At 35.1% G+C, this 27,184-nt stretch overlaps 1 protein-coding gene across 1 annotated transcript in view; it reads right to left on the bottom strand.

Annotated features, from left to right (window-relative positions):
- Nucleotides 1-2,480: 2,480 nt before the first annotated feature.
- RAB28 (RAB28, member RAS oncogene family) overlaps nucleotides 2,481-27,184 on the bottom strand; it is a 64,770-nt gene continuing 40,066 nt past the window's right edge. Inside the window, exons 5-7 of the mRNA XM_041477066.1 lie at nucleotides 12,161-12,264; nucleotides 9,294-9,371; nucleotides 2,481-3,171 (exon numbers count right to left, since the gene is read on the bottom strand). Coding sequence (XP_041333000.1) covers nucleotides 3,079-3,171; nucleotides 9,294-9,371; nucleotides 12,161-12,264 — 275 coding nt within the window. The 3' untranslated portion in view covers nucleotides 2,481-3,078. The remainder of the gene's footprint in view (nucleotides 3,172-9,293; nucleotides 9,372-12,160; nucleotides 12,265-27,184) is intronic.

Here is a 27,184-nt window from a genome sequence, read left to right on the forward strand (position 1 = left end):
GAGACTGACCTCAGCAAGGGGCTGAACTTAGCAACAACCTTTAGCTGCAGAGCTGTTACTGAAATGATTAGTTACAACAGCTCTGACCAGGCAGATCACTTCACCAGTGTGCATCTGTGTAAGATCAGGGCCTGAACATGTTTCTTCCCTTCATCTGGCCTCAGCTTCAGGAAAAAACATGTTTCACTTGTCCCAGCTCACTCCCATGTCAGTGGACATTAAGCACATGTCGCCTCATGTTTGGAGAGCATTGCATTTTTTTACCTCATAACTGTTTGCTGAATTGCCTTCCACCAGTTCTCACCTTGGAAAAAACTTTTTAAGTGCATTAACATGGCAAAATTCATCTCTACTATACATGAATCACATGAATCAATAGTGGTGGGACATTCCGTACCGAAGGCAACATGACCCAGAGTCCTTACAGTCTTTCTGTAGTCTCTAAGATTTGTGTCTATCCCTCCAGTCACCAGAGCCCTTGCCTTCCCTGCACAACACTGTCTATTCCCTCTCTCCATACCCCTTAATCCTCCAGAATCATCTCTAACCTTTCTGCTCCACCTGGAGGAACTTGTGCCATAGCACCAGCAACAGCAGTGCTGAATCTTCGGCCATAGCTGCTGCAGCACTTCAAAGGCAGCTACCACAGCCAAGGATTTAGACTGCAGCTGGAAATTGAAGGCTCAAGGTGGGGTCCCCAGGGCTGAGCAAAAAAAGCAAAGATCATTTGTAAGGATTAAAAGGTGGACAGGTAATGGATCTCTGTGGGGCAGGAAGGAGAGGGAAAAGCAGAGAGAGTGGAAGTCAGTATACAATACAAAAAGCTGAGGAGGTTAAGAGGGGCAGCAAAAGGAGGGGCTGAGGGCACAGAAGAGAGGAGATTCCTGGTTAGTGTAAATAATATACATGTATGTTAGGGAGGAAGAATGAGGGCAGTCTGGAAACATAAACAAAAATATCTTCAGAGAAGGTAGGCCTTTAACATAGCAGTTGGTGAAAAGATCAAGAGGAATAAAATACAAAAGTATGTACAAGTCAAAGACAGCTAGAAAAATAGGCACTGAGAATAAAAAACTGTGATGAGACCAAGAAATAAAATCCATCTGTAAAACAGCTTGTACTGGGACACACATAACATCTTTCATACTGCAGGATACCCAAAATTTTTTATTATTCAAGGTGATAAGTGACTCTGCATATGAAGTTACAAAAAACATTTTCTTTTGAAAAATAATATTACAGAAATTTTTAAAAGAAAAAAAAACTTAAACAACCCAAGAAGTCGGGTGTTTAAGACCATGCTACATATTACTTGGGAAGCAGGACCATGAAGATGATACACATGGACTAGAGAAAGACCACAGCCTGAGCTACATTGTGCTCAGCTTCTCAGAAGGGGCAGTTCTTGTCAATATTTGAACATATGAGCAGAGCTGAGGCCACAAACACACCAAGAAATGTAAGGATTTTAAAAAACTTTCCACCTGCCTTGGAGGCCATAAACTTGTAAAGCGAATAACTATTATGAAAATCTCTTTGAAGAGAAGTTCTCATCTGGTGGTAGTGGAAGAGAGTAATCCTCACAACTGCAGTTAACTATACAGTAAAGCGATGCAGTGGGACACAAATCCCATGGGAAGCAGCAAAAATTCAGAATAGAATAAATGATTTACTGCAAATCACACCTACCTTAGTGCAGTGTAATTTCTCAATATCTCAGCTTCTTAGAATTTCCCACATCTGAATGCTAAACAATACACACTAAGTCATATCACAGAGTTGTACAATTATGTGTTAAGCTAATAAACAGGATTTTTTGCCATCTGCAATATTTTTCAAGTTAAAATAGTTTAGCTATTTTGTTAAACAACTAATAGTTTAATTATTCCAACTAATAAGCACTTGCTTGAACAGCTTAATAGTAACATTCACTTGAAGAACCTCGTAATTTTCACTTGTGATATACTAGCCTCCTTCATAGCCTCATTACTTTCTGAATCTCCAAATGTTTCCTTGTAGTTATTAGAAAGCACATTCTAGAGTTTAAACAGGAAAAGATTTCTAGTTTGGGCATTGAGATGGCTTAATTTTTTTTCTCTCCTTAGCTTTCTGTTCAGATGTTCCAGCAGAGAACTGTGTGCACTGCTGGAAAAGCAACAGGGAGAAGTGTGAAGATCACAGAGCACACAGCTTTTTATTTGCCATTTATTCTAAATTCAAAAGAAAAGATTACCAAGCCAAAAGTCATTCTGTTAGTTATTTAAAGTAGCTGATGCTAATTGATCTATCAACAGTTTGTAATGCATGTTGAATATATCACTCATCATTTCCAGACCAAACTGTTGACTGAGATTCATCCATATTCATAAAGACATATAAGCCTATCTATTAGTGCAAGAAGTAATGGTGATGTGGTAATAAAAATACACAAAAACACTAGCATTTTTCAGAGCATCCATGGAGATAATTTGAGACTTCAGAGAAGTAACTATTTTTATAATAACAGCTTTATTTCAAGCACTGTTTCTCACTGGATACAACTTATACATTTTGTGCTAAGTGTATATATATTAATTGAACACTTTCAAAATTATCCCTAGATAAAATATATATTATGTGTTTAAAATTATTCCAACAACAATTATTCCAAATTCCAAGTAACATTTTGCTGAGTGTTAGTTCAAATAAATGGAGGAAAAAAATTGAAAATGCTTTGGCAAAATACCCTTCCACGGTGATGTCTTTAAAAGCATTTTGAATGCAGGGCTTCCTCATCTATTTTTATTCTGATATCAGTCAAACAGAGTGGAGGAAACATAAACACAGTTATACAGTTTCATTTAAATATAATTTTTAAGAATATAGACTGAAATTTTTCAAGTGTGTGGTCTCATGTTTGAATCTGAGCCAGTCAAAAAACTGCCTGCTGCTTCGTGATGGTCAATGGTACAACATGTTTCTGAAACCTCTAATGGCATTGTTGTGCTGGTCCCTGTCAAAACAAAGTTTCTGGTGTCCCAGAGCCTGCATCAAGGCAGGAGCACTGCAAAGGTACCAAGCCAGAGAAGAGCAGGGTGGTCACTGAACTGCACACATTGAGCTCCTGGAAGGATTAATGGTTCTTGTCACGGGCTCCTGACTGTAGTTGACAATATCTGCCTTCACCACTCTCTGTCATAAAAGAAAACACAGTAACAATCAGAAAATAGAACTTCTTGCTGGCGAAGCATTCAACAGATTTTTATTAAATACAAGGGGAAAAATAACAAACAAACCAATATTTTTTATCTCTACCTTAGAGGAAACCTTATCAGGTGCTAAGTCTCATTATAATTCTAGGTTTATTCAGGCTAAGCAGAAGCAAGTGCCTTGGTAGGTTATCACAACACTACAAAAGGAGTAGAATTTTCTTGCTAAAGCAGTGAATACAGTTTTACTTCCATGAAAATTTTCCTGTGTCAGAGTAATAAAACAGAATTTATTTGCAAAAGTTGTGCCGTTCATTCTTTAATAATAACTGCCTAAATTGTAACTGGAAATTGTACCTAAGTCTTTTTGTCTTCAGTCCAAGCATTTCATCAGAAAATATGGACAGAATTCAAACCAAATTTTAAATACAGCCATATTTTTAAAAAGCTTTGATACGTATGCTGGCTAAAGATAACATTAACATAAAAAGAAGCTCTGCATACTATATTTCTTCTCTAATACAGATCTAACAGATATTACACATTCTATTTACAAAGCATATGATGACTGATGCTCTCTCCTACATGAGACAGAAATGTAAAATTTTGTATCCATTTCCATCTGAGACAGCTATGCAATATTTTGAATCTATAGCACTGAATACAGTAACATAAAGAATTTCAAAGTTTCTACAAACTATCTGATTATTAGAAACACTATGTAATTAATTGTACACAACGTTCCAAAATAATATGTTGAGTATTACAAGTACTTACACGTACAAAACACAATCTTCCAAAAGAACTTACTTTAACAGTTGTTACTTCATGTAAAAACAATGCAGCTTATAAAAGAGAAACAAACCAAGTTTTCCATCAATACCTGAACTACTGCATTGAGCAGACTTTGCTCTGGCAGTTGGAAGTGTGATGTTGGTTATCTTCTTCAGGATATTTCACTAGTTCTGCCCTGACAACATTCTGTTAACCATGTATCAACATGATGGATAGAGGGCAAGGAGAAGAATGTAAAAAGAAAAGAGAAGGAAAACAATGGAGAGATTAATCAGTAGTTGAAAAGAATGAATGGATAACATAAGATTATGCAGGAGCAAAATGAAAGTGCATTTTCAGGCCTTAGGCAGATATAAGAGCAACACGTCTGGCTGAAAGCAGCACTCTCAGCACCAGGGCTGCTAGTCGAGCTTTCTCCAGAAAATGCCCTCTCAAAGCAACAAAGTGAAAGGCTCATACATGCAATCAGCAAAAGTGTATTAAAGCTAGAGAAGGGACAGAATAAAAAGACAGGGAATTCAGTGGAAGAAAAGATGACAGTGGCCTATTCCTCCTCAAGTCAAAGATACTTAAATACTACATTATCAGCCTGTAACAAGTGCATTAGCTGCACACATGCATCTTTCCCATCACATAACTATCCCATTACACCTAAATATGTAATCCAAAAGCAGTGACCAAATTAACAACCTCATATCGCAGTTTTGATTTTTCTTTGCTTCATTTAAAAATAAAAAGTTCCCATTTTTTCCCTTAAAGACAAACAAAACTGTTTTCTCATTATTAATACAGGTAATGGATACAGGGTTCTCATTATTAATACAGGGTCAATACAGGGCTCATGCAAAGGGAAGTAAAATTCATGGAACAATTTCAGCAAAGAAGCAGCAAGAGGAGGTAAGTCTGCTATGAAGGATACCCTAAACCAGTTTAATATTTTTCCTAAATACTTCAACTTTCCTTCAATATATTTTCAAGGTTATAATGAATTAATAAATAATTAAATTATATTATTTTAAGGGAAACAATATATAAACTGGATTAGGAATATATAAACAGTATACATTAAAGATTACCTCTGTAAATAAACCTGTATGTCAAACAAGCAACAATAATTGAATAGGCTGGCAAAGGACCTGGATTTATTAGCTGCTGAAGTACTCTTCTTGAGCTTAATTCATCACATTCATATTATCTTATCTAGTGGACAACACTCATGATTTACTGGACTCCTGGCCTGATGTTATCAAGAGAAAGGTTGCCAAATCCCATGAAGGGCAGTAGTAGGAGTTTTAGCATTAAACAGCATTATCTGACCTCACAGGACCTAGTTTCTTCATACCAATATTTTGACTAGAGCTGAAGGGCAAAAAAAAACCCAAAAGTCCTGCAGTCAGTAGGCAATTAATTGTTCCTCAAACATTGGTCTAAATCCCATCCTGTAAACACAGGCAGATTAGTGACCTATGCTTAGGTACACTGCAGCAAAAAACTGATGATCATAAATGACTTGGATTTTCTAATGGAATTTCATCCAAATAAGAGTTTAAAAATATCACTGCAACATTACTTTCATTAACTTTTTGGTAATTAAAAACTTGGGCCTCTGCATCAGATTCTACATCAAGTGTATCATTGCCATGGCTCAAATCAACGTCAATAACGAGAAATAACCTTTTCTTGGTCCAGGTGCTCTGTATTCCAGATCTGACTTATCTGCCAAACACTTTATTGTACAAAGCTGGCACACACACACTGGTCTGCTGAACTGGTGTTTAGTTAGAGAGAAAACTACACATCACTTACAAAAATGCTAGCTCTTGCCAGTGCCAAGGAACAAAGCTGTACCCCATGCAGTTTTTACACTACGGTTGAAAGTAAAAAATACAGAAAGAAAAACATTTGATTAATAAAGGAGCTATTTACTCACATTTCATCAGACCCTTGCAATTTAAAAGGGAGAGTATTTTGAGGACTGAAAATAAGTCAGAATCTGCAATTTCATTATTTTGGAACTGTTCTATTTCAAAAAACATGCTCTACTTTCCAGTCACGCATGAAGAGTAATCTAGTTCTTTGTTTCACCACAGTTTTGTCCAAATAAAGGTTTGATTAACAGTCATCTCAGCATGTTAACAGACAAGGTTTAGTAGCTCTAGCTGAGATAGTTTAAAGACTTACCACCCCCAAATGTCTGTCCTATTCCTCTGCTGGAGGTCATTGCTGCCAAAGGAGAGCTGCTGGAATGTAACGTGGACTTGCACCTCATCCACTTCAGCACAGTCTGGCAGCTTCTCTTTAAAACAACTTTCAGCAGCAGTTTAAGCTAAGCTGCTCAACTTCACCCTGATGTGGCCAAAGCACATGATCACCTTCCATGTTCTGATTCTGATGTGGGAGCAATACGTTCCAACAAAAAGGCAGCAGCAAATAGCTTGGGCTGCATTAATATCTTAAACTGCTGCAGCTGTTTTCTGAAACAATGCAGAGTAAATATAATTCAATCTCTAAGGCTTGTTCTTCCAGTCAATTAACAGAAGTTGTGCTGCTAATTTGAAGGCAACCAAGAACCTCATATACTTTTCACAAGAGCATCTGCAGTTCTGCTACTGATCAAAGCTCAAAAGTCATGAGCCAAACCCCACAAATTCATACAAGTTAAAATACTATGTTTGGGATTCCTATGACTTATTTGCATCCACCTATAAGTCACATCTGAGATCTTCATAGACTGTAACAACCATAACTGACTCTAAACACAAGAAGTAAGACCTTCAGGCACAAAATCAAGCACTAGAAATAATTTTAAAGTGTATTCTCAATACTAGACAATAAAAAAATACAAATATAGCATTTGACTGTTGGCATTTTACACAAATTCAATACTTAATCTTATATTTTGCTACTGCCTAGATTGAATGAACATATCTGATGTTCTCTGACAAATGGATTCAAGCAGAAACCATCTCAGTTTTCAAAATAAGGAAATCTCACATTACACAAAATATGGAAAACTCAAATTAATCCAGTGTGTAAATAGTGCACATTTGTAAAAACCAAAGTCCTTATTTAAAGATTGAATCCAAGTCAACACTTGTATACTTTATGGATGAGTCACATTTACTATTGTCTTATATTTATTAGATTCTTTATAGCATTTATCTAGCACCTGTTTATCCACTGATCTAATTTTATAGCCCAGTGGCTAGAGTATTCAATGCCTAAAAACTTTAAGGAACACACATCATATAATTGTCCCACAAATTAAGGAAGACACGTGCCCATTTTAGAGATGAAAGAGGAAAAAACTCCCACCACCATCTGTGATACAAGAGTCTATGGTAAAACAGAAACCTAATAATGGCATCATCCTCTAACACCACCTCCCTTCCAGCCAAGAGACCAGCTCCGTGCGTTTGGCAAACATCATCCACACATCACTTCATTAGGCTTTTCTACTGCAGACAAATGAATTTCTCTCAAGAGAATTTATCTTCCCGAGGATATGAAGGTTCAAGATTTCACTCTCCAGATTATGAAGAGACTTTCCCTTTTCTATTCTTATGAAGTAATGGGGGTATTTGGTTCCATACAACAGTGAGCCTTAAGATACAGCTAACACACATTCCAACACAATTCTCATTAGGGAAACTCTTAGAATCCTTTCAAAATAACCCTCTCAAATGGAGCAAAGGTTTTACTGGTAACAAAGACCTATTGCTTGTTTGGAGTAGATTTAAATTATGCTCCATTAACAGAACTTTGCAAATCAAGTATCTCACACTCTTTAGCTACACACACACTGTTGCACCACATAGTGACTTCTGCTGTACCTGAAAAGCAACAGTGAAGTTTCTTTCCTGTCCAAATTAATTTACTGGCTTTATTTCTTCTTTTGTTGGGTTTGGGGTTTTTTTTTTGTTTGTTTGTTTGTTTGTTTTGTGAGTGGTGGTGGTTTTTCAGAGATATTTTTTTACCTTTTTTTTTGATAATTAGAGCCTGGATTCACATCAATAGTAATATATGCCACAGTATTTAATTTATGCAAATTAACTATTTATAGACTATTGATAATGCAATGTGTGTAATATCAACTGATCCGTATATTGCATATTCCATTGATCTACTCAACAAAATTAAAAGCTAATCACAATACTAAAGTAGAAGGAAGCCTACTTAAATCTGATACCAGTTTGACATAATTATGTACTCTTGAACTGGGGCTATACAGAGCTTCCTACTTTAAAGACAACCTATAACGATGCCCTTTCTTTAGAATTATACAGTTTTCCCTATAACCCTATTATAAGTCTCCTTTGAATTTAAGGTATTTACACACCTTTCTACAATCTTACACTTGAGTTACAGAACACTCAGAGCACAGAGAGGTCTAGGACTGATAGTCCAGTGCTAGCTAAACAAGCAAAGAAAAATTTAAGAACTCTGTGTGCTCAATTATTTAGCACAAATAATCACAGAGATCAAAATAATAGATGGATGGTGCCTTAGTAGTAAAAGAACATTTAAAAGACACACTTAGTATTTCTCTGCCTATAAATTACAGCTTTTTAAAACTAATTTGTTGTTAAGTATGCTTTGTAAGTTTATTTTACAATTTTACTGTTTGCAATACAGTTTTCTAGTTAACCACTTCAACACAGATTGCAAACACTGCTGTGGCAAAGCACTTTTAGAAATTACATATTTATTGTATATTTCAAAAAGAAGGACACCAAGCTGTACATAAGAAATGCTTTGCCACTTATTTGAAATAAACTCATTGACTTATTTTGTGGTACTTATTTAACACTGGTATTGAAAAGCAGATCATGTTACACCATAGAACAGAAACATTTGGGTACACTAAGTAAATTTAAATAACTGTAATCTCAAATGTCATTGCACAGAGTTACCTCAGTAGTATAATCTTTCTTTTTGAGGTTTCTGAAATTGGGTTGTAGAAAAATTTTTCAGTTTAAACCCATGCATATAATATAATTTATATCTTCCATGCTACCTGCATATGCACACATATTTAATTTCTAAACTAATCTTAAGTGCTATTGTTAAACAAACATCCTTAGAACTAAAGTTTTTTCTTCATTTTTGAACATGTTTTTTCTTGTTTCAGAGATTTGATCATGACAGATAAGTAAGGAATTATCATATTTCAAAAAGCTGTTGTGAAATTGAGTATTTATCTTCAGAACAACAGATGAAGATTTATTTAAAGAACAGTTATAAATGCACAAGATCACTTTTAATACTAAATAAAATACTAAAAAAATCCATGTATTTGTGGAAAATCACCTGTGATTGTTCCAATTCTGCTTTGTTTAATTTGATGCCGAGTATGTCAGCAGCAATTCTCTGAAAACACAGGAAGACCTATGGAAGGAAAATAAATTGAATTTCAATGATTAAAAACAGACATCCTTGAGGTTCTTTCAAATATATCAAACCATTCCTGAACAGTAAACAATGATATACAAAATTATGACCTGTGCAAAACAGATCTGAAAAAAAAACCTCATCTGGTACTTTCAATTTTGTTTAAAAATTTGAGAAAATAATTCAACAATGGTACAAGGAATGAACAGTATGCTGGATTGTTAAGCAACACTTCTACTTTGCCTCCAGAGACCTAAGTTTAAACAAGCTTTTACACAACCCACCTCTCAAATACTACTCTCGGTGCTATAAAATATGAATAAGGGTATTCACTAATGTTGAGCACAAAAATGTATTACCAGTGTATTGTGAAATAAGAGATGTAGGTTTCTGAAACTCAGTATAACAGAACTGTGCATCGACATCACCAAAATCCCTACTACATATGTCCAAAAAATAGCAGTATGAAAGAGTTCTGAAGAATCTTACAGAACATACACTGAAGAGAAGTATCTAGGAACAAGCAGGATGTTGTACAGCCTGCAGCAGCAGCCTGGCAGAGTTAGACTTTGGACACGGTTTAACACATAATACTGGGTGGCAATGCTGTTTTAAATAACTGCTTTAATTCATCTCAAGACAGTCCACCTATCTCACTGTTTAGGTAAAACTGCATTTTAAGTGTGATTAAAGAATATGACATGCTCAAGAGGAGCAGCTTAAGTGTGCGGTGCTGCTAAACACTGTATTGCCAAGCTACAAATTACATTTCATCTGCAGGGCTGCTAACGACGTCTGAGCTCACTATCTAAATAACTAACATTGGTTTGCATCATGCAGCTGCCACCCACAAAAAAAAAAAAAAAAAATCTATGTACACGCTCACCGTCATTTTCAGTGAAAATTACGAAAAATACAATTTACATAGTCTCTTCTAACATCCGAGATGGAAACCAGAAAAAAATTAGTGGCACAACCAGCGAAGTGTGGTTGCTTCCAAAACAATTGCTCTTTCTCTCAACTCCTTGGTGTAGTACTGGTCTGTTCTACCACCATCTACACAACAAGAAAGGGTACACTGAACAGAGATTCTGAGGCTCAGAGACCTAGTTGAACCCACATCAAGATCACAGGTGCTCTGAGCTACATCACTTGCCCTGAGGACACTGTGCAAAAAACATCAAGCACAAGTGCAATGCTTCAGCTATGTGATTTGGTAGACAGTAACACAGTTAGTAATAATAAATCTTCCATGAAATTTTTTTTGCCCCTGAGATGACTTTTGGAATTTTCTATACACACAAAATCATCCTTTGCAAATAGGTCTGTTGAAAAGATCTGACATAAACAAAACAAATCATTGAACTGAGTAAGACTCCTCTAGTCTATATTCACAGTAGCAACGCATGCCTTTTCTTAAATCACTGTCTAGGTTAAACACTCCATCTTCTGAATGATCAGTGTGCAGCAGCAGTGAAAGGGATAATGCAAATTTATATTGAAACTAAAAATGAACTATTGAAACTACTTCTTTTGTTAGTATATATTTAGGCAGGGATTTCCCGTTAATGTTTTCTAGTCATGTTCAGATTTACTTTCGTTTTTAAACAGTAAGCTATGAAAAGTACAAATCAGTATATATAGTGGAATGCTGATGTAATTAATGATTTAACTAAAAAGCTGAAATATTCTGTCATAATTAGCAATGATAAATGTATCAATTATAACATGAACTGATTTTGGTGGTCTCCTTGAGAAAAGAATACATTTTATCAGATGCACATTTTACTAAGTGTAGTATTGTAATTTTTTCTTCTGTTGCTAGCATAAAAAGGCTGTATTTTCACACTTAAAAAAATATGCCAAGGATTTAACACAAACTATAAAGAGAATCAGGACTCACTGCATTTGTAACAGCAGCATTGTTAGACTTTACAGAAAAACTATTATTTTACAAAATTAGGCAGCTCACTGCACAAGATTCATCTAAGACCTTAACAAGTGAATCCATTTGTGGACTATACATCCATGTACTTGACCATGGTCTTGCTATTCAATAACATTAAAAGAAAGTAAACTTTCTTGTCAACAGTAATATTAAGGAGACAGATACAAGACTGTTTTATGGGAATGACAAACTCATTAGGCATGAGACAGAAATCAAGCAAAACAATACAATATGATTTAATTTGACTTATAGTGTCAACTGAAAAAGAACCTTTTCTTTCATACACTTCCAACTAAAATAAATAACCCAGTTAGCTCAGAGTCAAAAGATTGTTCAAAAATGTACTCTGCAAAGCATCTGGTACAAATGTCAGAATGTTCAAATTTCAATGGAGCTGCAAAGGGAATGTCTCTCATGGCTCAGGACTCATATTAAAATCTTTTATTGCAACAGGGTCTTGTCACATTATTTACCAATTGTTGGAAAATTCTATATTGATGGGTTGTAGATGGGACTCCACCTGGAATGAAGAAATATACTTAACTACAGGCTGACAGCAAACAGAGATTTAGCTGGTCTCAGTTTTCACGCTGATGTATAAGTCAGATCATTTCCATTAAAATTTGTACCTCAAACTGAAAATCAGATGAGAAACCACTGTAATTTAATAAGAATAATACACATCCATACAAAGATCTACTTTTCATGCAACTAAGGGAGGCAAAAACGGGCCTGCAGCACTCAGAGTTCTCAACAGTTTATGTGAAGTATAACATAACTGCTGCATCTTGAAAAAAAATTACAGATATCTACAAGTTTGGGGTTTTTCCTTACTTACAGAATCTCCTGTCTTGGCTGACACAAAATGGCTACTGAAGTTGTTTTCCTGACAAAATCGCTGGTGCTTGTCAGCTTTCACTGTGCGAATATGCTCCAAGTCAACTAAAAATAAGTTGAAGAAATGAAAAATTATTACACTGGAGCCCATTTAGTTACTGGCCTTAGAAATTGTTCACTGGAAACACATCAGATATAATACTTTCCTTTACAGGTATATTCAAATGCAAGTTTCTTTCTCTCTATAATCATTTGCTAAAATAAAAGCAATTAATTACATCAGACTAATTTTATTTGCAAAACTGAAATGAAACCGCAACTAAAATTTTATGGCCAAATGCAACAAATTCATATCTCAAAGTACAACTTTATTTCTGGATACATTCAAATATTTTGTAATAACTGCTGCTAGTACATACAAGACAGAACTAATATTCCATATTCTGTTTGCAAGAAGGATGCATATTGGGGAATCCAATGTAACCTGAAGACTTTTACAAAATAAATTCACCAGGCACATCTGAATCGACATATTTTTCCAAAGTAAAAATGTAAATAAGTTATAAAGAATTTTATTGCAGAACATGGCAAAGCAAAAACATTCACTATAATAAAAAAATTGACTGAGTAAAAGCAGTGATGCTCAGTTACTTACATATGAGACTTTCAATTCCACAAAGGTGTGGTTCAGAAAATTTTAAAAAGTAAAATTCACATTTCAAGACACACACATATTTTCATTTTTATCACTTTACAACCATTGGAAGCAGAGTAAAGCTTTCAAATGGTATTTTATGCTGAAAAGCACTGGTTGCTTCCAAAATCTCACAAAACTCAAGTCTTATGCAGGTTTTATTGTGTACATTCCAGTTTCTCCAATCTGATCCTAAGGTAATTGGAAACTATATTGAACAGTTTCTCTTTTTTTTTTATTGCATTACAGTTCCTATAAGGGTGTTGACTCAATGTAGTCAAATTATAAGGCAAATATATTCAGAAGGATTTAAGGACAAGCAAGCTCTTTGAGTTAATACAGGAAAAAAAAACTTCAACTGATTTCCTGAGGAAGGGACCCAACTGACTTGTAAAAACTTGTAAATTTGCAAATCTAGTAAGCCTGTATAATAGTGTTATTTGATTATCAGCTGAAAAAATGCTCTCCTACTACATAAAAGGCTTTATTTTTAAATTATATTGGAGGTCTTTAATTTGTAGGCTCTGGAGATTTTCTCTTGGAGATTTTTAGCCTAACAGGGGATTCCTACACCCCATTTATACTGCTTACCTTGGTTAATGTGGAGTTTTTGACACGTATTACTGTTCCTTGCACATCAGTAAGGCCTTGTTTGTAAGAACAGGCCTAAAATCATCCAGTTACCACAGACATTAATTTGTGAAGGACTAAAATACTAAGCTATTAACACTAATGTTTCTAGTATAGTTTTTCCATAACAATAAATGTCCACATGTAATAAAGTTTCATTTAAAAGGGAAGAACAAATACATTTACTAAAATAAAGCCCAAAGTCAATAACAATTTTGTTAAAAACATGCATTCAATTTTTATCTCTGAAAAATAACAACCAAGATAAAAGACATACTCTTTTGAAATGCCTTTAAGAATAAAATACAGCATACTGCCTAAAACATTTCATTATTAACTATTATTTTTATGCTTCATATATTAGTTTTAAGTGCAGCTTGGAAAAAACAACAGTAAGATTACTCTTTTGGGAAAAATAAAAATGTATTTTCTTTATTTTCATTTCATGAACTTTTAAAGGAACTTTAACCCCACCTCCAGATTTCACTCATTATATTTCTCTGATTATACCTGAACTCAAAAACCCTACACACAATTACAATACAGCTAAATAAATAGATAGATAGACAGCATTTACATTATATTCCTTTAAAATACCACAACATGCTTACATAAATACATAAAAACAAGTTCACTAGTTACATTCACTCTCAAACTCTCTTTCCCAGGAAGGAAAGAATACAGAGTGTACAAAGAAAACAACAGGCTAAAAGGTTGATGGATTTCCAGGAAAAAAATGCCACAGGCATATTGGAAATCATCCTCAAATGCCTCTTATTTCCTATGAAGAAACATCAATAATAATATATGGTCAGTAGAGTATATACTACAGAAATTGAAGCCCACAAGATCATAGAAACAAACAGATTGAAAGTAAAAAATCAAGGTGTAAGTATGTTTTCAAACTTTGTGTACTTCTCAGTCCTTCTCCCCAGTCACAAGTACTTCACTTTCTGCCTCCTGAATTTCGGGCTGTCTGCTCTGAACTGTACAGGCATTGTCATGCCAGGGAATGCCAGGTGACAGTCCATGTGTGCATTCAGAGGCCACAGAAAATGCCAGGTGATTCATGTTACATTAGCTTGTGGTGAAAAGGGCACAATTTTAGTACAGTAAGAGTTTCAAGAGTTAATAAATATTTAACTACCCAAAACTGCAGTTTGGAGTCAATGAAGGGCAGTGATCCTAAATCCAATTCCTTTGCATTGCCCATGGTCCAAGGGCATAATTGTAGAGTTACTGAAGATCAGCTAAAGACAGTGAACAGTTACCCTCCAGTCCTTTTTCTTTAACATCTGACACTGGTCAGCTCAACAGGCAGAATTCTTAGCACACCAGGAGATAAGTCGTGTCCAGCTTTTATTTAGACATCACAGCAAAAAGACTTTAGGGAGAGCTTTGGAGGAGAAAAATTATTTTCTAAAAAAGATGTTTATAAGGAATGCAGGGACTTTGTAGACAGAAAACTAACAGCTGGCTAATGTGGGCTCATATGATGAGCCAATTAACAGCAGGAATAGGTGTCTTGGGATGAAGAATGATACGAGAATGCACTTAAGCCATGAAAAGTTTAACAGCAAAGACAAATAAGTTTTGGATAGAAAGAAAGCGAGTAAGATACATAAATACCGTTTGATTTTATAAACCAGGCAAATGATCTTGCAGAATATTCTAAATGACTAGATAACACAGCAATGGCCAAGAAAAAGGAATTATTGAAATTTAGATACAAAATGAGAACATTTTAACTCTGGTAATGGCTATGCTAGGCCATATCTAACAAAGGTCTCAAAGAAGGAATCTGTAAGATTTGGCCACACATCAAACACAAACATTTAGAGAAAGGCCCAAAGTGAAGTTTACGTGCCAGATGGTACAGTCATCCTCTTCATCTTTAGGGAATGAGAAAGAGGGTAACAGCAGGGCAAAATTAATAGCTTCATTTTTACCAAGTAGAATATCAACTGATGGCTAGAAATTCACAATGGGATGAATAAAGGAGACAAAAGGACACAAGACACAAGTTTGAGAAGTAGAAAGAGATTTAAATATTTGCCAACAGTGACACGCTACAGCACACAAATGTTACAAACCAGTATTTTTGGTCAAGGGCTTGAATACAAACTCTCCTGAAGTATGTTTTCTGATCAGGAAAAGCTAAGGGAAGGCCAAGACATGTAAATACTGGAGAATGCAGTGCAGGTATTTCTTTGATCTATCATTTCAAAAATTCTGAATGTCTTAAAAATGGGATCAACAGGCAGAAAGGGCTACTAAAAGTATACATTATGAAAGCAATAGATAAAATGTCAAAGAAGTACATTGCTAATTCCCCAGTTAGAATGGAACCACTTAATATATTTGCATTAAATGGAATACTTACATGAAAACTTGTATCAAGAGAAGCAGAGGAACGTCATGAGCAATGGGGGAAGGCGAGTGAGATAGTATTGTTCCCCTGACTAACCTGATCAGGACAGGAAAAGGGGGCTCATCAGCTCCAAAGTATATTCAAAGTCCTTTTCAAAGAAAAGGCATCCACAATATAGGCTGTTGCAGTTTTGCTCACTTTTATGCCTGAAATACACACTAAAAGCCTCAAGTGACAACAACAAAAAAAAATACATGGCTGCCAGATATCCTCCAAAATTTATCTCCATTGCCTTGCTTATGCTCTAAAGAGCCCATCTTGTTGATTCTCTAAAATAAGACTAAACATTCATCTTTAAGCTTTTTAGTATGAAGAGTCACTTCAATTACACTAGCAAGACAGACTGCTGTTCCATAACAGGTTGATTCACATCTGTATGTAAGGTATCTCATAAAGATACCAGAACAACAAAAACAGATTAGAAACTTTGGGAATTCAGATGCAGCTCTCAGCAAGGCAAACAACCAATGAAAATCTCCCTTTAAAAATTGAGCAAGTATAGGTCAACATCTGCTGTTGCAAAAGTAGGTAAGACTTACTAAAATGCTTGTTTCTCATGAATTCCAGGGAGCTGCATTTTGATTTATAGGTGAGATTAAACAGAGATCTAGTGAGGTGAAAAGAGAAAACAGAATCTAGGAGGAAAGTATTGAACTTCCACATAAATCCCAAGGATACTCCCTCTAAGGCATTCCTGAAGACTTCTTGGAAGAAAACCAACTCTATCCCAGCCAAAACCAGCACAAAAAGTAAAAAAGAAAGAAAAAAAAAAAGCCACCAAAAAAACACCTGTAAGAACAACACTGCAAGTGACATTTCAAAGAAGGACAAAGAAGTAAGATTAAGTTATAACCAGAGAGACTTGATTAAGTTACATCTTCAGGTGATCTATAAAAGGATTTTCAAATTGCTATTTGAAATCAATTATTTGCAGTGAAAATCTCACGGACAATGCTAAATCAAAATGGAAAAGGAAAACATACTTTAAAATACTGCAAGGCAAGATATCTATCCTATGATTTAAAAATTCTGAGGAAACACTCAAGACAGCATAAATTATTCTTCAAAGTCAAAAGCCTATATGAATTTACTTGAGAAATTAAGAGTAAGTCAGTGAAATTTTAGTATATGGGGCGGGGGAAGGGAATGGAAAAACCTTTAGAAGTACAAGATAAAACACAAATGAGTGCTTTACAATCTACCCACACCCAGCCATCCAACAACAATTACATCTTGATTGAATAGTTCTGCTGCTTTTGGCTCTGAAACCACTAATGGTAAATAAATTAATGTCAAAATTGTTTCTCTTCCACTATTTAGATGCTTGTGTCATTCCATAAGTTAAAAAATGGCCTGCAATGAACCACACAGCACCACCATGCACAGACTACCATTTCCATTCCACTACACCATATCTGGTGTAGCAGCTTCAAAACTACTTGAACTTAACTGCTCCTCTAAAATCCAGGAGCTAGGACTAATATAATTAGCTCACCAGTTGGCTGCAAGGAGTAAAGAGTGATATCTAATCCGAGAACTGGATTGTCTTAAAATTAAGGCAATAATAAAATACATGTAACAGTTTACTCAATACAACTGGTACAAAGACAAAGCCAGGAAGTACTTTAAAATATATATCATCAGTCAGAAGAATGATGAATGTTCTGGTTTTATAATCTTTCAAAACCATATTAGTAAATAACTGCCATAATTTGTGCAGAATGTGAAGGCTGCTACTCATTTTATTTATCTCTCTTGCCCCCAGGACTGCCAGTCCCTTCTTCTTCTTTCATAACATCACAGAAGAAGAGCTCCATGTAAAATTACAGGGTTTTTTTAAGTAGGAAAACATCCATTTTGCATGAATCTTCCTTTCAGGTAATTTTGGAAGAAACACAAAAACTGTCTGTAACTTGTACAGGTACTTCCAAGCAGCTGAGAAACTAGTGACAGTACTTGCCGAGGACAGTATAGGCAACTGAGTATAATGCATGTGAAGCAAGTCTGAGTGTTTAACACTTCGTTGGGACCTCCCCTGGATTGTGAGATTACACTTGCAAACCATAAGCTGTTTTCAATCATTATACAGGGACAACCAACGTACCTTCTTTCTAAACCATATGTATGGAAAGAAACAAGAGGCAGTTTGGAGTTTCAGTAAAGGGATGCCTCTCCACCCAAATCTCACGATCTTCTGCTTTCAGACCTTGAATTGTAAAAACTGCAAGGGATTCATTTGCAAAGGGGCAGTTCTCTTTAAGACGAACTTTTTTTTAATTGACAACAGTATTTTCCATTAAAACTGGCAGTAACACATAAATGAAGTTACAACTCTCTATTTTTTTACTTATCTTACATATTATAGCTATTTCGTATTTCAATATAACTAAGAGTAGTTTTAAAGTTATGAGTAAACATCTTTATTAATCTATGGTACCACACAAAAATATGTTCTTTTATAGAATGCTGTGAAAAATGAAATATAAATCTTTCTGCAAAGTATTTGCAGCTGTGCACACAAGGTATACAATTACATAATGTTTAAATAATGAGCTATCACGATTAGCCCACACAGACATGACAAGTAAAATGCTTTAATAATTTATTAATTTGATTTACATGTGCTTAAAATTATGTACACATTTTCTCTTCTGAAAATACTTCAGGGTCATTAAAAAAGGGGTCTGTATATGACAATGGCTTTTTCATCCTATTTTTTGGTAGAATTTCTGGCTGATTTCTTAAGAACAAAGCTAGCTTGGGCACCTGAAAGCCTAGCAGGCTGAGGACAACAACACTGTTATACAGCACTGTCCTCATGCAGTGCATGCTGCTCAACAAGTACAGTCAGTGTAATTCCAGAACGTGACAGTTCTGCTTCCTCCACGTGTAAGCAAACGTGTATGAAAAAGGGAATTAAAAGAGGGATTTCTGCAAGAGGTGCCAAATATCCACTATTCTAAAAAATAAACCAGAAATCAAGCTGAACACTGACAACATTCTAGGCAACAGGATTTACTTTCCAGTTTGTCAGACCTCTGTCTCATAGCCTGTCAACAGAGAATAGCTCAGCATGGCCCATTGCTCTGGCCAGAAGGAACCCCCTTTCAAGCCTCTTCTGCCACAAGCAATATTATCTGGTTTTAATCCTAATTCTACCATCAAGCCAAAGAAAAAAGTGACATTTTAAAAAGGGCAGCAAAAAAAAACCCTCCCTAGTTTTTTATTGCACAGCTTACCAGCAACCTACTGCTTTCCCACTAAAACATGGAGCTATTTCGTTATGTCTTAGATTTTAAAGAGTATTTCAATAGGTAACAGAACTTCAAGCAACTGCACTTTCATTTTCTATTTAGACACAAATGTTCTTTCTGTGTAAAAAAAAAATCTAATATCTAATTATTATTATCCAATATGATCAGATTTATACAGAAATAACAGTAACTTAATTTGCCAACAAACTGGTCTGAAGCACTACCAGACTTTGTGTATCAGCTAGCTTTTTGAAAATCTGTTTTGATTTGGTACTTCTAAACTACTACAGCACACATTCTCAAATATTCAATCCCAAATGTCAGAGTGCAAACTGCAGCTTTTCATAGTTAATTTTCTGTTAATACTTTCAATCTTCTTCTCACACTAAAATTGTGTAACTGCCAAGAAAAGAAAACTCTTTCATGGAAGTCCTGAAAACTATGCTCCTACTCTGATTTAAGGAAGCTCAAAAGGAAATATAAATATAGTTCCAGTACAGATTTTCTCAGTAATTTTTTTAGGTTATCAAGAAAACATCTAGAGTGTTGATCTGGTTATACTCATGTCAGACAAACTACATGTCACATTAACTACCTCCAGGAAGTTATTCCAAACACAAAATAAACTGTTTATGCCACTTCTCAGATAGATAGCATGACAGATTGTTATTAATTGAAGACAGATGAAATACATTAATTTGATTGCAAGCATGTGTTTACTTTCTCACTGTCATGTACACTCTACTGCTGATGCTTTCCTATGAGGACATAGTAACAAATCAAATCTTGTATTAGAAGACTTGCTAAGGCAGAATAATAGGTGGTGCTGCACTTTAATACTTTAAAAACTACACTTAACGTTTCCAGCTACAACAGGAAATCACTGGTTTCAGAAAGCAAAAAAACAATAACTTAAAAACTCTTGTAATTTACATAAAACACTGTAACACTTCCTCCTCTAAAAAAATTAGAATTATCAGCAAATATGTTTCTCAGTTACAATAAATAAAAATACAGCTTTTTAAATTACAAATCTATGATCTGAGTGCCTTCCAAAAGACAAATTCCTACAGATACAAGACATGAAAATGTATGCCTAATATGGGAAAGGAAAGGTGAACAATTCCTAGGTCTCTGCTTAAAAACAGAAAGACGTCATGCCTGTGAATGAGGTTTGCCTGGTTTTATGCAGACCTCTCATATAGGCCTCCACTTATTTGTATGAAGCTTATGTGGAATTATCTTTCTTGTCCAAAAAATGTCATACAAAGACACAAAATCTGAGCTTCTTGGAATAACAATATTTCACACATTAAAATCAAATTTATGAAGCTGACAGTTTGTTCTAACACATGAAATAATAAAAAAGAATGTGTTTAGCATGACAGGTTCTCTGATTGGCATTTATGAAAGTAGCTGCAGTTATTACATTAACTTCTCTTTACAAAAAATATCCCATATTAAATGAGACTTTCAAATACTGTTAAACAATAAACAATTACAGCACTTCTGCTAAAACTCTAAACCACAGCGGGGTTCTTGAGCATCTTAGGTTAATGAGGTTAACACTTGCAAGATTTAAAATAGGTTTCAACAGAAACAAGAAGAGCAGCCAGAAGTAAATGCCTTCATCTCAGCACACCAAGTGCAGCTAACTAAAAAGGACACAGTGTGACAGGATTCTTGCCTAATAACAAGCATGTTTAATGTCTGGTAGATGACAGGTCATTTTAAGATGATGTTAACCTTTGCAAATACAAACAGCAGGCATATTTTCATACAAAAGTAAAATTTCTTATGAAGGAAAAAACAATACACCCAAGTTTCTTTTCAAAACTAGAATGACAGAGGACTGGCTTACACAGCTTAAAGAGACAGTTAAAGAGAAAATAAGAATTTTTTTTCCCAGCTAGACATTTCCTATTTTCATTTTTAATAAATTCTTGGCAGAATTTCTTGCAACAATTTCTCATTTGACTGAATGGACTAAGACTACACTGACAGCTGGAATCTGATCTCTTCTGTTAGGTACCTGTACCACTTACCCCTACCCGTAATGCTGACATTTTTGGAAAAAAGTATTCAGAAAAGATTATATTATTAAACTAATACAAATTTGAGTCACCTTGAATATTATTTTAGGATTAAAACATAAATGGAACTACTCTACTTTCTTTTTCTTTTTGAAAGGGTATAGTAAGGCCACAGAAAGCAAGAGAGGTGGATGAAAGCCATTGCTGACTGTCTTCTCCCCACCCTGAAACTCAAGTGGCAAAGCACACTGAAGATCTGTTGAGGCAGCAGACAGTGAACTCAGAACACATTAATCGAGGCACAAGGAGTTTAGATGTGGTGCACACACCTCTGTGCAGATGGTTTTATAATGTATCTCTGTTTGCTGCAGTGTACAGACCTAAACAAACACATCCTTAGGGCAAGCTTAACAAATCAAGTGGGGCTGTGAAAGAAAGAACATGAAACACTTTTGTGCATTATGGTATGGAGAATGAACAGCTTGGCTTCAGCAAACTAATGCTACTTTCTCAAAAGTGTCATGTCACAAGACTTTGATGCTCTTTAATTTCACACCTATGGTTAATTAGTTTACTTTTCACACACGAAACATGTCCTAAGATTACAAGCTACTCCTGGAGAGAAAATTTGTTCACTTTTGCTTTTTATCCAGTCTGTCAGATTCTTATGTGGCCCTAGTGCCAATTTACAAACCCTTTACAATTAGTAACAGATCATTTGCTGACTAATTTGCTTCCCAGTAGGCAAATACCATTCTTGTTTTTACAAAAGGAAAATGAAACACATATGTAAAGATAAATTTAATGCCTTGCTAAGATCACAGGAAATTTCACTGAGCCATCAATTTACTGCTTTGTGCACTATCATCTTTCATCTTCTCTTACACTTGTGTTCAGCCTTCCTAATCTTTGCGCCAATGAGAAATTCAAGTTATGAAGTTAAGTTAAATGTGTTAATCTAGACTCAAATATCTTTATGAGTGCCTATTTCCTAAAGACAAGGAGAAATGAGAAAAAGCCTAGGACAGGAGAACCCAACCCAGCTGAATTTTTCTTGCTATATGAGTTCAATAATAAAAATCACAGGGCAGGCACAGTGACCAGCACAGGACAGGAGCACAGTTGAAAATGTTTATTGAATGATGCTGAGAAAGCAAAGCAAAGAAAAATAAGCTGTGTTCACGCAAACCATAATCCCCAATGCCCAATACCTTGTACAATAATTCCAGTCCCCACAGGAACACTAAAACACCAACATTAGACAAGGATATGTTTAATGAAATTATAAATTATACAGCAATAGCATTAGTGTAACCATCTATGAGAAAAAGAAATTCTGTTAATGAAGAACCATAACTCAAATACAGTAGAGCTTGAAAATATGTAATAATTATTTTGTATCTCTGAAACTCTAGTTGCTGCATTTCTTCTCACATTCTTAAAATTTTCTGTAAGTAATATATATGGTATTTCATTTTTTGATCCAGTATCCTTCATAAACACAGTAATTAGGCATACACATTGAAAAAAATCAAGTTTTAAGTGAGACATCATGTTCTAATTACTAACATTTTAACAATACCAACAACAAAAAATTTATACCACTTAGCATGAAGATTTTCACTCACCAGTCTAAGACTACCCTTTATAGAGCAACATATAAGAAACACAGAACCATTTGATTCATAATATTTTGACAGTATCTTTTAAGTGTTCATATGCACTACTAGAGACAAGTTCATTTCTATGTGCCTAACTTCAAAAATCACATTTCTCTTTAGATTAGACATTACTGGGTTTGATAGTAGTTTCCAAAGTTCCCTGTAATGAACTTCAATGACTGCCCCAGCACTTTAAAACAAGACTTACTGACAGAAAAAAAAAAAAAAACCTAAACTCCCCTCTGATTCAACATGAAACTATTTTTATCAGGATTACTGAAAGTTAAAAAAAAAACGCTTAGACTGATTTAGCTGAGCTACTAGTGACAAACTGCTGGGCTCAATAGCTTTTTTCAAAAATAAATTTCCTCCTTATATTATTAAAGGTATGTTTTAGGACAGAGGTTAAAAAGGGTAAAAAACAAAAAGCCTATTTTCCTACTAATCCAAATAGAGATGTCCATTGTTCTGGTTGAATTTAACAATTCCAAAAGGTCAACAGAGTGTAAAAAAAGACATTATAGTAATGCAATATCTGAAATTCTAAGTAGAATTAATATTAAGTGTTCTTTAGTGCATTATTGCAGACATGAAGTTGCAGTGTACTAAATATTCAGAAGATGGTGCTAGTCCAATATATCTATAAGCCTGTGTGGATCAGCTTTTCTTCATCTCTTTCAAATATCTTCTCTAGTTTTCATGTATCTACTACATCATCACAGAATTTATCAATACCAGGACAAAGCATAGTCATCATCATTTAAGTACTAAGAGAAATACCAAATGATACCATTCTAAAATTCATGAAGATTTACAGGATTTACAAGCATAAAATATAAAGCTCACTATAATTTCACAAATTCAGGGTCTTGCAATCTTCATGAAAACTAATACATCATTTCTTACATCCTGCCTTCAGTCACTCACATCTGTTTCCTTCTGCAGCTGAATTTTCAAGACCTACTGGTGCCAGCACCAAAGTTTGGAAAGTCTCACCTGTCCCACTCCTGGCTCTTCATCCCCACCTTCATGCCAGAGTGTAACTGTTCCCTCCTCACCTACTTAGGAGGCCATGTAACTCCTGTGAGCTTATGAAGCTCAGTGAGCTGATCCATGTTAAAAATAGCCATTTCTTTTTGGCTGCTCTGTTTAACCCAGATCAAGTCTCAGATCCGATTTCCCATGGAGCAGCGGTGGTAACTTCAAGCTGCAAACGTGCTTCACCACAAGGCCAGCCAATTGAGAACTGCAGCCTCCTTGAGCTTGCAGGGGCTGAATTCCTTCTCAGCACTGAAAAGGGCTGGCAAGTTAACAAGGTCAGTCTCATTACTGCATATGAAAAACTAATTTTTTCATATTATTAAAGGCAGATATCTATTTATTAAGATATGAGATGCAGTCAGTAGCTATAGACAGAAATCAAAACTAATTCCATCTGCCCTCCCCCCACCAAGCCCCTACAAAATCTTTGAACCAAATTCCAGTTCTGCCTATTATTCAAACATTATACAACCCCTTCCATACTAAGTACAGTTGGACAAATACTTTCTTCCAAAAAATAGTAAATCTGGACATATTAAAACATCAAGAAAACATCTTACCCTTTCCTAGCAATTCCTAAAACAGTGCTTTCCAAATAATGCATAGGAACATATCTCAGAGTAATCTATTTCATGAAGCCATAGAAATTAACTATTAATACTAAACTTACTTCTATAAAAAGAATTCACCTAAAAAAAAACCAATTCCTCAGACAGCCCATGCCAGCATTCTGGACGGCTTCTGCTGCATCCATCTACACAGACTGTTTCCACAGGTATGCTTCTGTTGACTTCAGGCCAACAGCTATGTTTGGCTATCCTCTCCAGTGTGATGCTTTTATCCAATGCTCTGAATTACTTGCTCTTACCAGAGCCAACCCAGGTTAACTCCAGGGCCCTTCCATGCCTGATTCCTTTGTGGTTCCAGCAGATGTAATAAGGAGTTGGAGACACTTAGTGCTTCTCCTACATACCCCTCTGGGAACTCTCCCACAACAAAAATTATAAATGAATGTGAAATCATTCACTGAGATATAAAGCAAGCCTTAAATGTTCAAAGATCAGGCCAAGTCAGTATTACTGTTATTACAATAAACCTCCAGCATTAAGCAATTTCAAACATCAGTTCTTCTTCCAAAATTTTTCAATGTAGAGACAAGATTGGCACATATCTGAGAGAAATTACTCAGTTACTAGGCAATTTATTACTGCTTAACTGTTCCATGTGTATCAAATCCTGTTTAACAGCAGCCCAGTTTTTCTTCCATTTGGAAGCTTTTGTAACTAATTATTACTAAGCCAAACTGCTTTCAACTGGCAGTTAAAAATTAATAGTCCAACTGAACTTTATATTAAATGACTTTTTATAAACAAAAAAAGTGAGGCTGCTTAGTAAATAAATATAACATACTTCATTTAACTACAGAAGGAGAAATTGAACCCAAACACATTCAGATCAATGATAGTAAATTTACCAGCTAATTCTTAAGCTGAGCCACAGCTTTTCAAAGACTGCAAAGAACTGAATTCAAGCTACTTATACTTTACAATATGATGATTTCAGAGCAGACAGTAGAAATCCTACATATTTGCCAACTCACATACTTCATTATCACAATCTAGTCATGCAGGCACGAAAACCTACCTGAATTTTAATCAATACGTCAGTTGGTTCATCACTGTCTTGAAGAACTGTTCTTACTTCTGAGCAGAGTGAGCATATAGCTCATTTCTCCCTGACATAAATTTCTATCATAATGTGAACATGTGCTCCAGAACTTCATTAGCTTAACAGAAAGGTATTATTGACTCAGATATTGAGGAAAAGCTACAAAAGCCTTTTCCCAAACAAATTTAAAACATCACATAGTGGACACGCTAAGACGGATTATACTAATATTGTAACTTCACTGTATTAACCAGTCTCAGATGAGCAGAAGGAACCAAGTCATCAGGCTAGCCATAAGGGACTGAACAAAAATCATTAACAACCTTGTCCAAGACTTTAGAAGCTATATAATGCATAAAGTAACCAAGGGAATAAGAAAAGTACTTTATACATTATTTGTTACAAATGAGGGCCCATACCCTTCTCAGAGCTAACCCAGCTATCTGCCTTTGCAAAGCAATCCAATTCCCTCTTACTGTTTCTCTCTCACACACAAAGAGAAAAAAAAATAAAATTAACCAAACCAACCTCACACCAAAAAGACTTTCATCAAGAAACAGATGTTTCAGCAGAGTTGGCAGGCCTGAAATCAGTTAGAAAAATGATAGTTTCTTTAGTAGTTTAAGCTACCATAATTGCAAATCAAAGCTTTTCCTGGGCTACTGGCTGAGCACTTCCAAAGCTTCTCAAGTGATAGCACCACTGCAGAAGAAAATGAATGCACATATTCATTCAAAGAAGAACTCCTCTTTGTTCTGCTCATTTGAGGCTGCATTAGTAAACAAAACTAACTCCGTGCAGTGCTACCATGACTGCAGATGACAAAAGTGTGAGTGGGTGAAGTCAATCACGAAACCACCTCAGACCAGGCTGTGTTGTGGGAAATACATCACTGAGAACAGCTAAATTTGAACATAAGGTATGCACTCTTACAAGTTTTTGTCAGGATTCATTTTGATTTGAAAATATTAAGTAAGTTAGGGTTCAGCTGGAACTTCTTTTTTTAAACTTTTTAACATTTCTTTTCTAAAACTTCCTAAAACCAAAGATGATTTTAAGAGTTTCTGCTTCATTCCATTTTTGTTTAACTTAGAGAAATCAGCTACATCTGACCTAAAGCAGAACTTAGCTGCCGAAAATGTATTTTCCCAGACTATTTGGTCAGTCATGACCTCAAACAGTGAAATAAACCCAATCTATTTTTTATAATTTAGAGTCCTCAAGGATCAGTAGTACTTTGTTCACTAGGTTTGGAAAAGTAAAGGAGAATTTGCATCAAGCTAACAAGTCCCTTGCAAATAACCCCAAGATATTATCTACTAAAATTTTAGCACAGCCCTGCTGATGACCTAATTTCTCTGTGACTTAGAATACTTCTCCTCTTCTAATATACATTAAGAGTTTGCACAGGCACAATTTCCATGGGTGAAGTGTTCTAAATTAGGATAGTAAATAAACTATTTTAGCTAATGGTTAAACATTTGTTTAGGCCATCAATGACCAGTCTTTGATAAATTTATGTCAACATCAAAATTCTACTTAAAACATATTAATAAAAATATATTAAATAACATGTTAGATTCTTAGAACCTTTCAGTATCACAATTTTCTTT

This window comes from Pyrgilauda ruficollis, unplaced genomic scaffold, assembly GCF_017590135.1.
Source record: "Pyrgilauda ruficollis isolate IOZ18807 unplaced genomic scaffold, ASM1759013v1 scaffold1, whole genome shotgun sequence".
In the NCBI taxonomy this organism is placed as follows: Eukaryota; Metazoa; Chordata; class Aves; order Passeriformes; family Passeridae; genus Pyrgilauda; species Pyrgilauda ruficollis.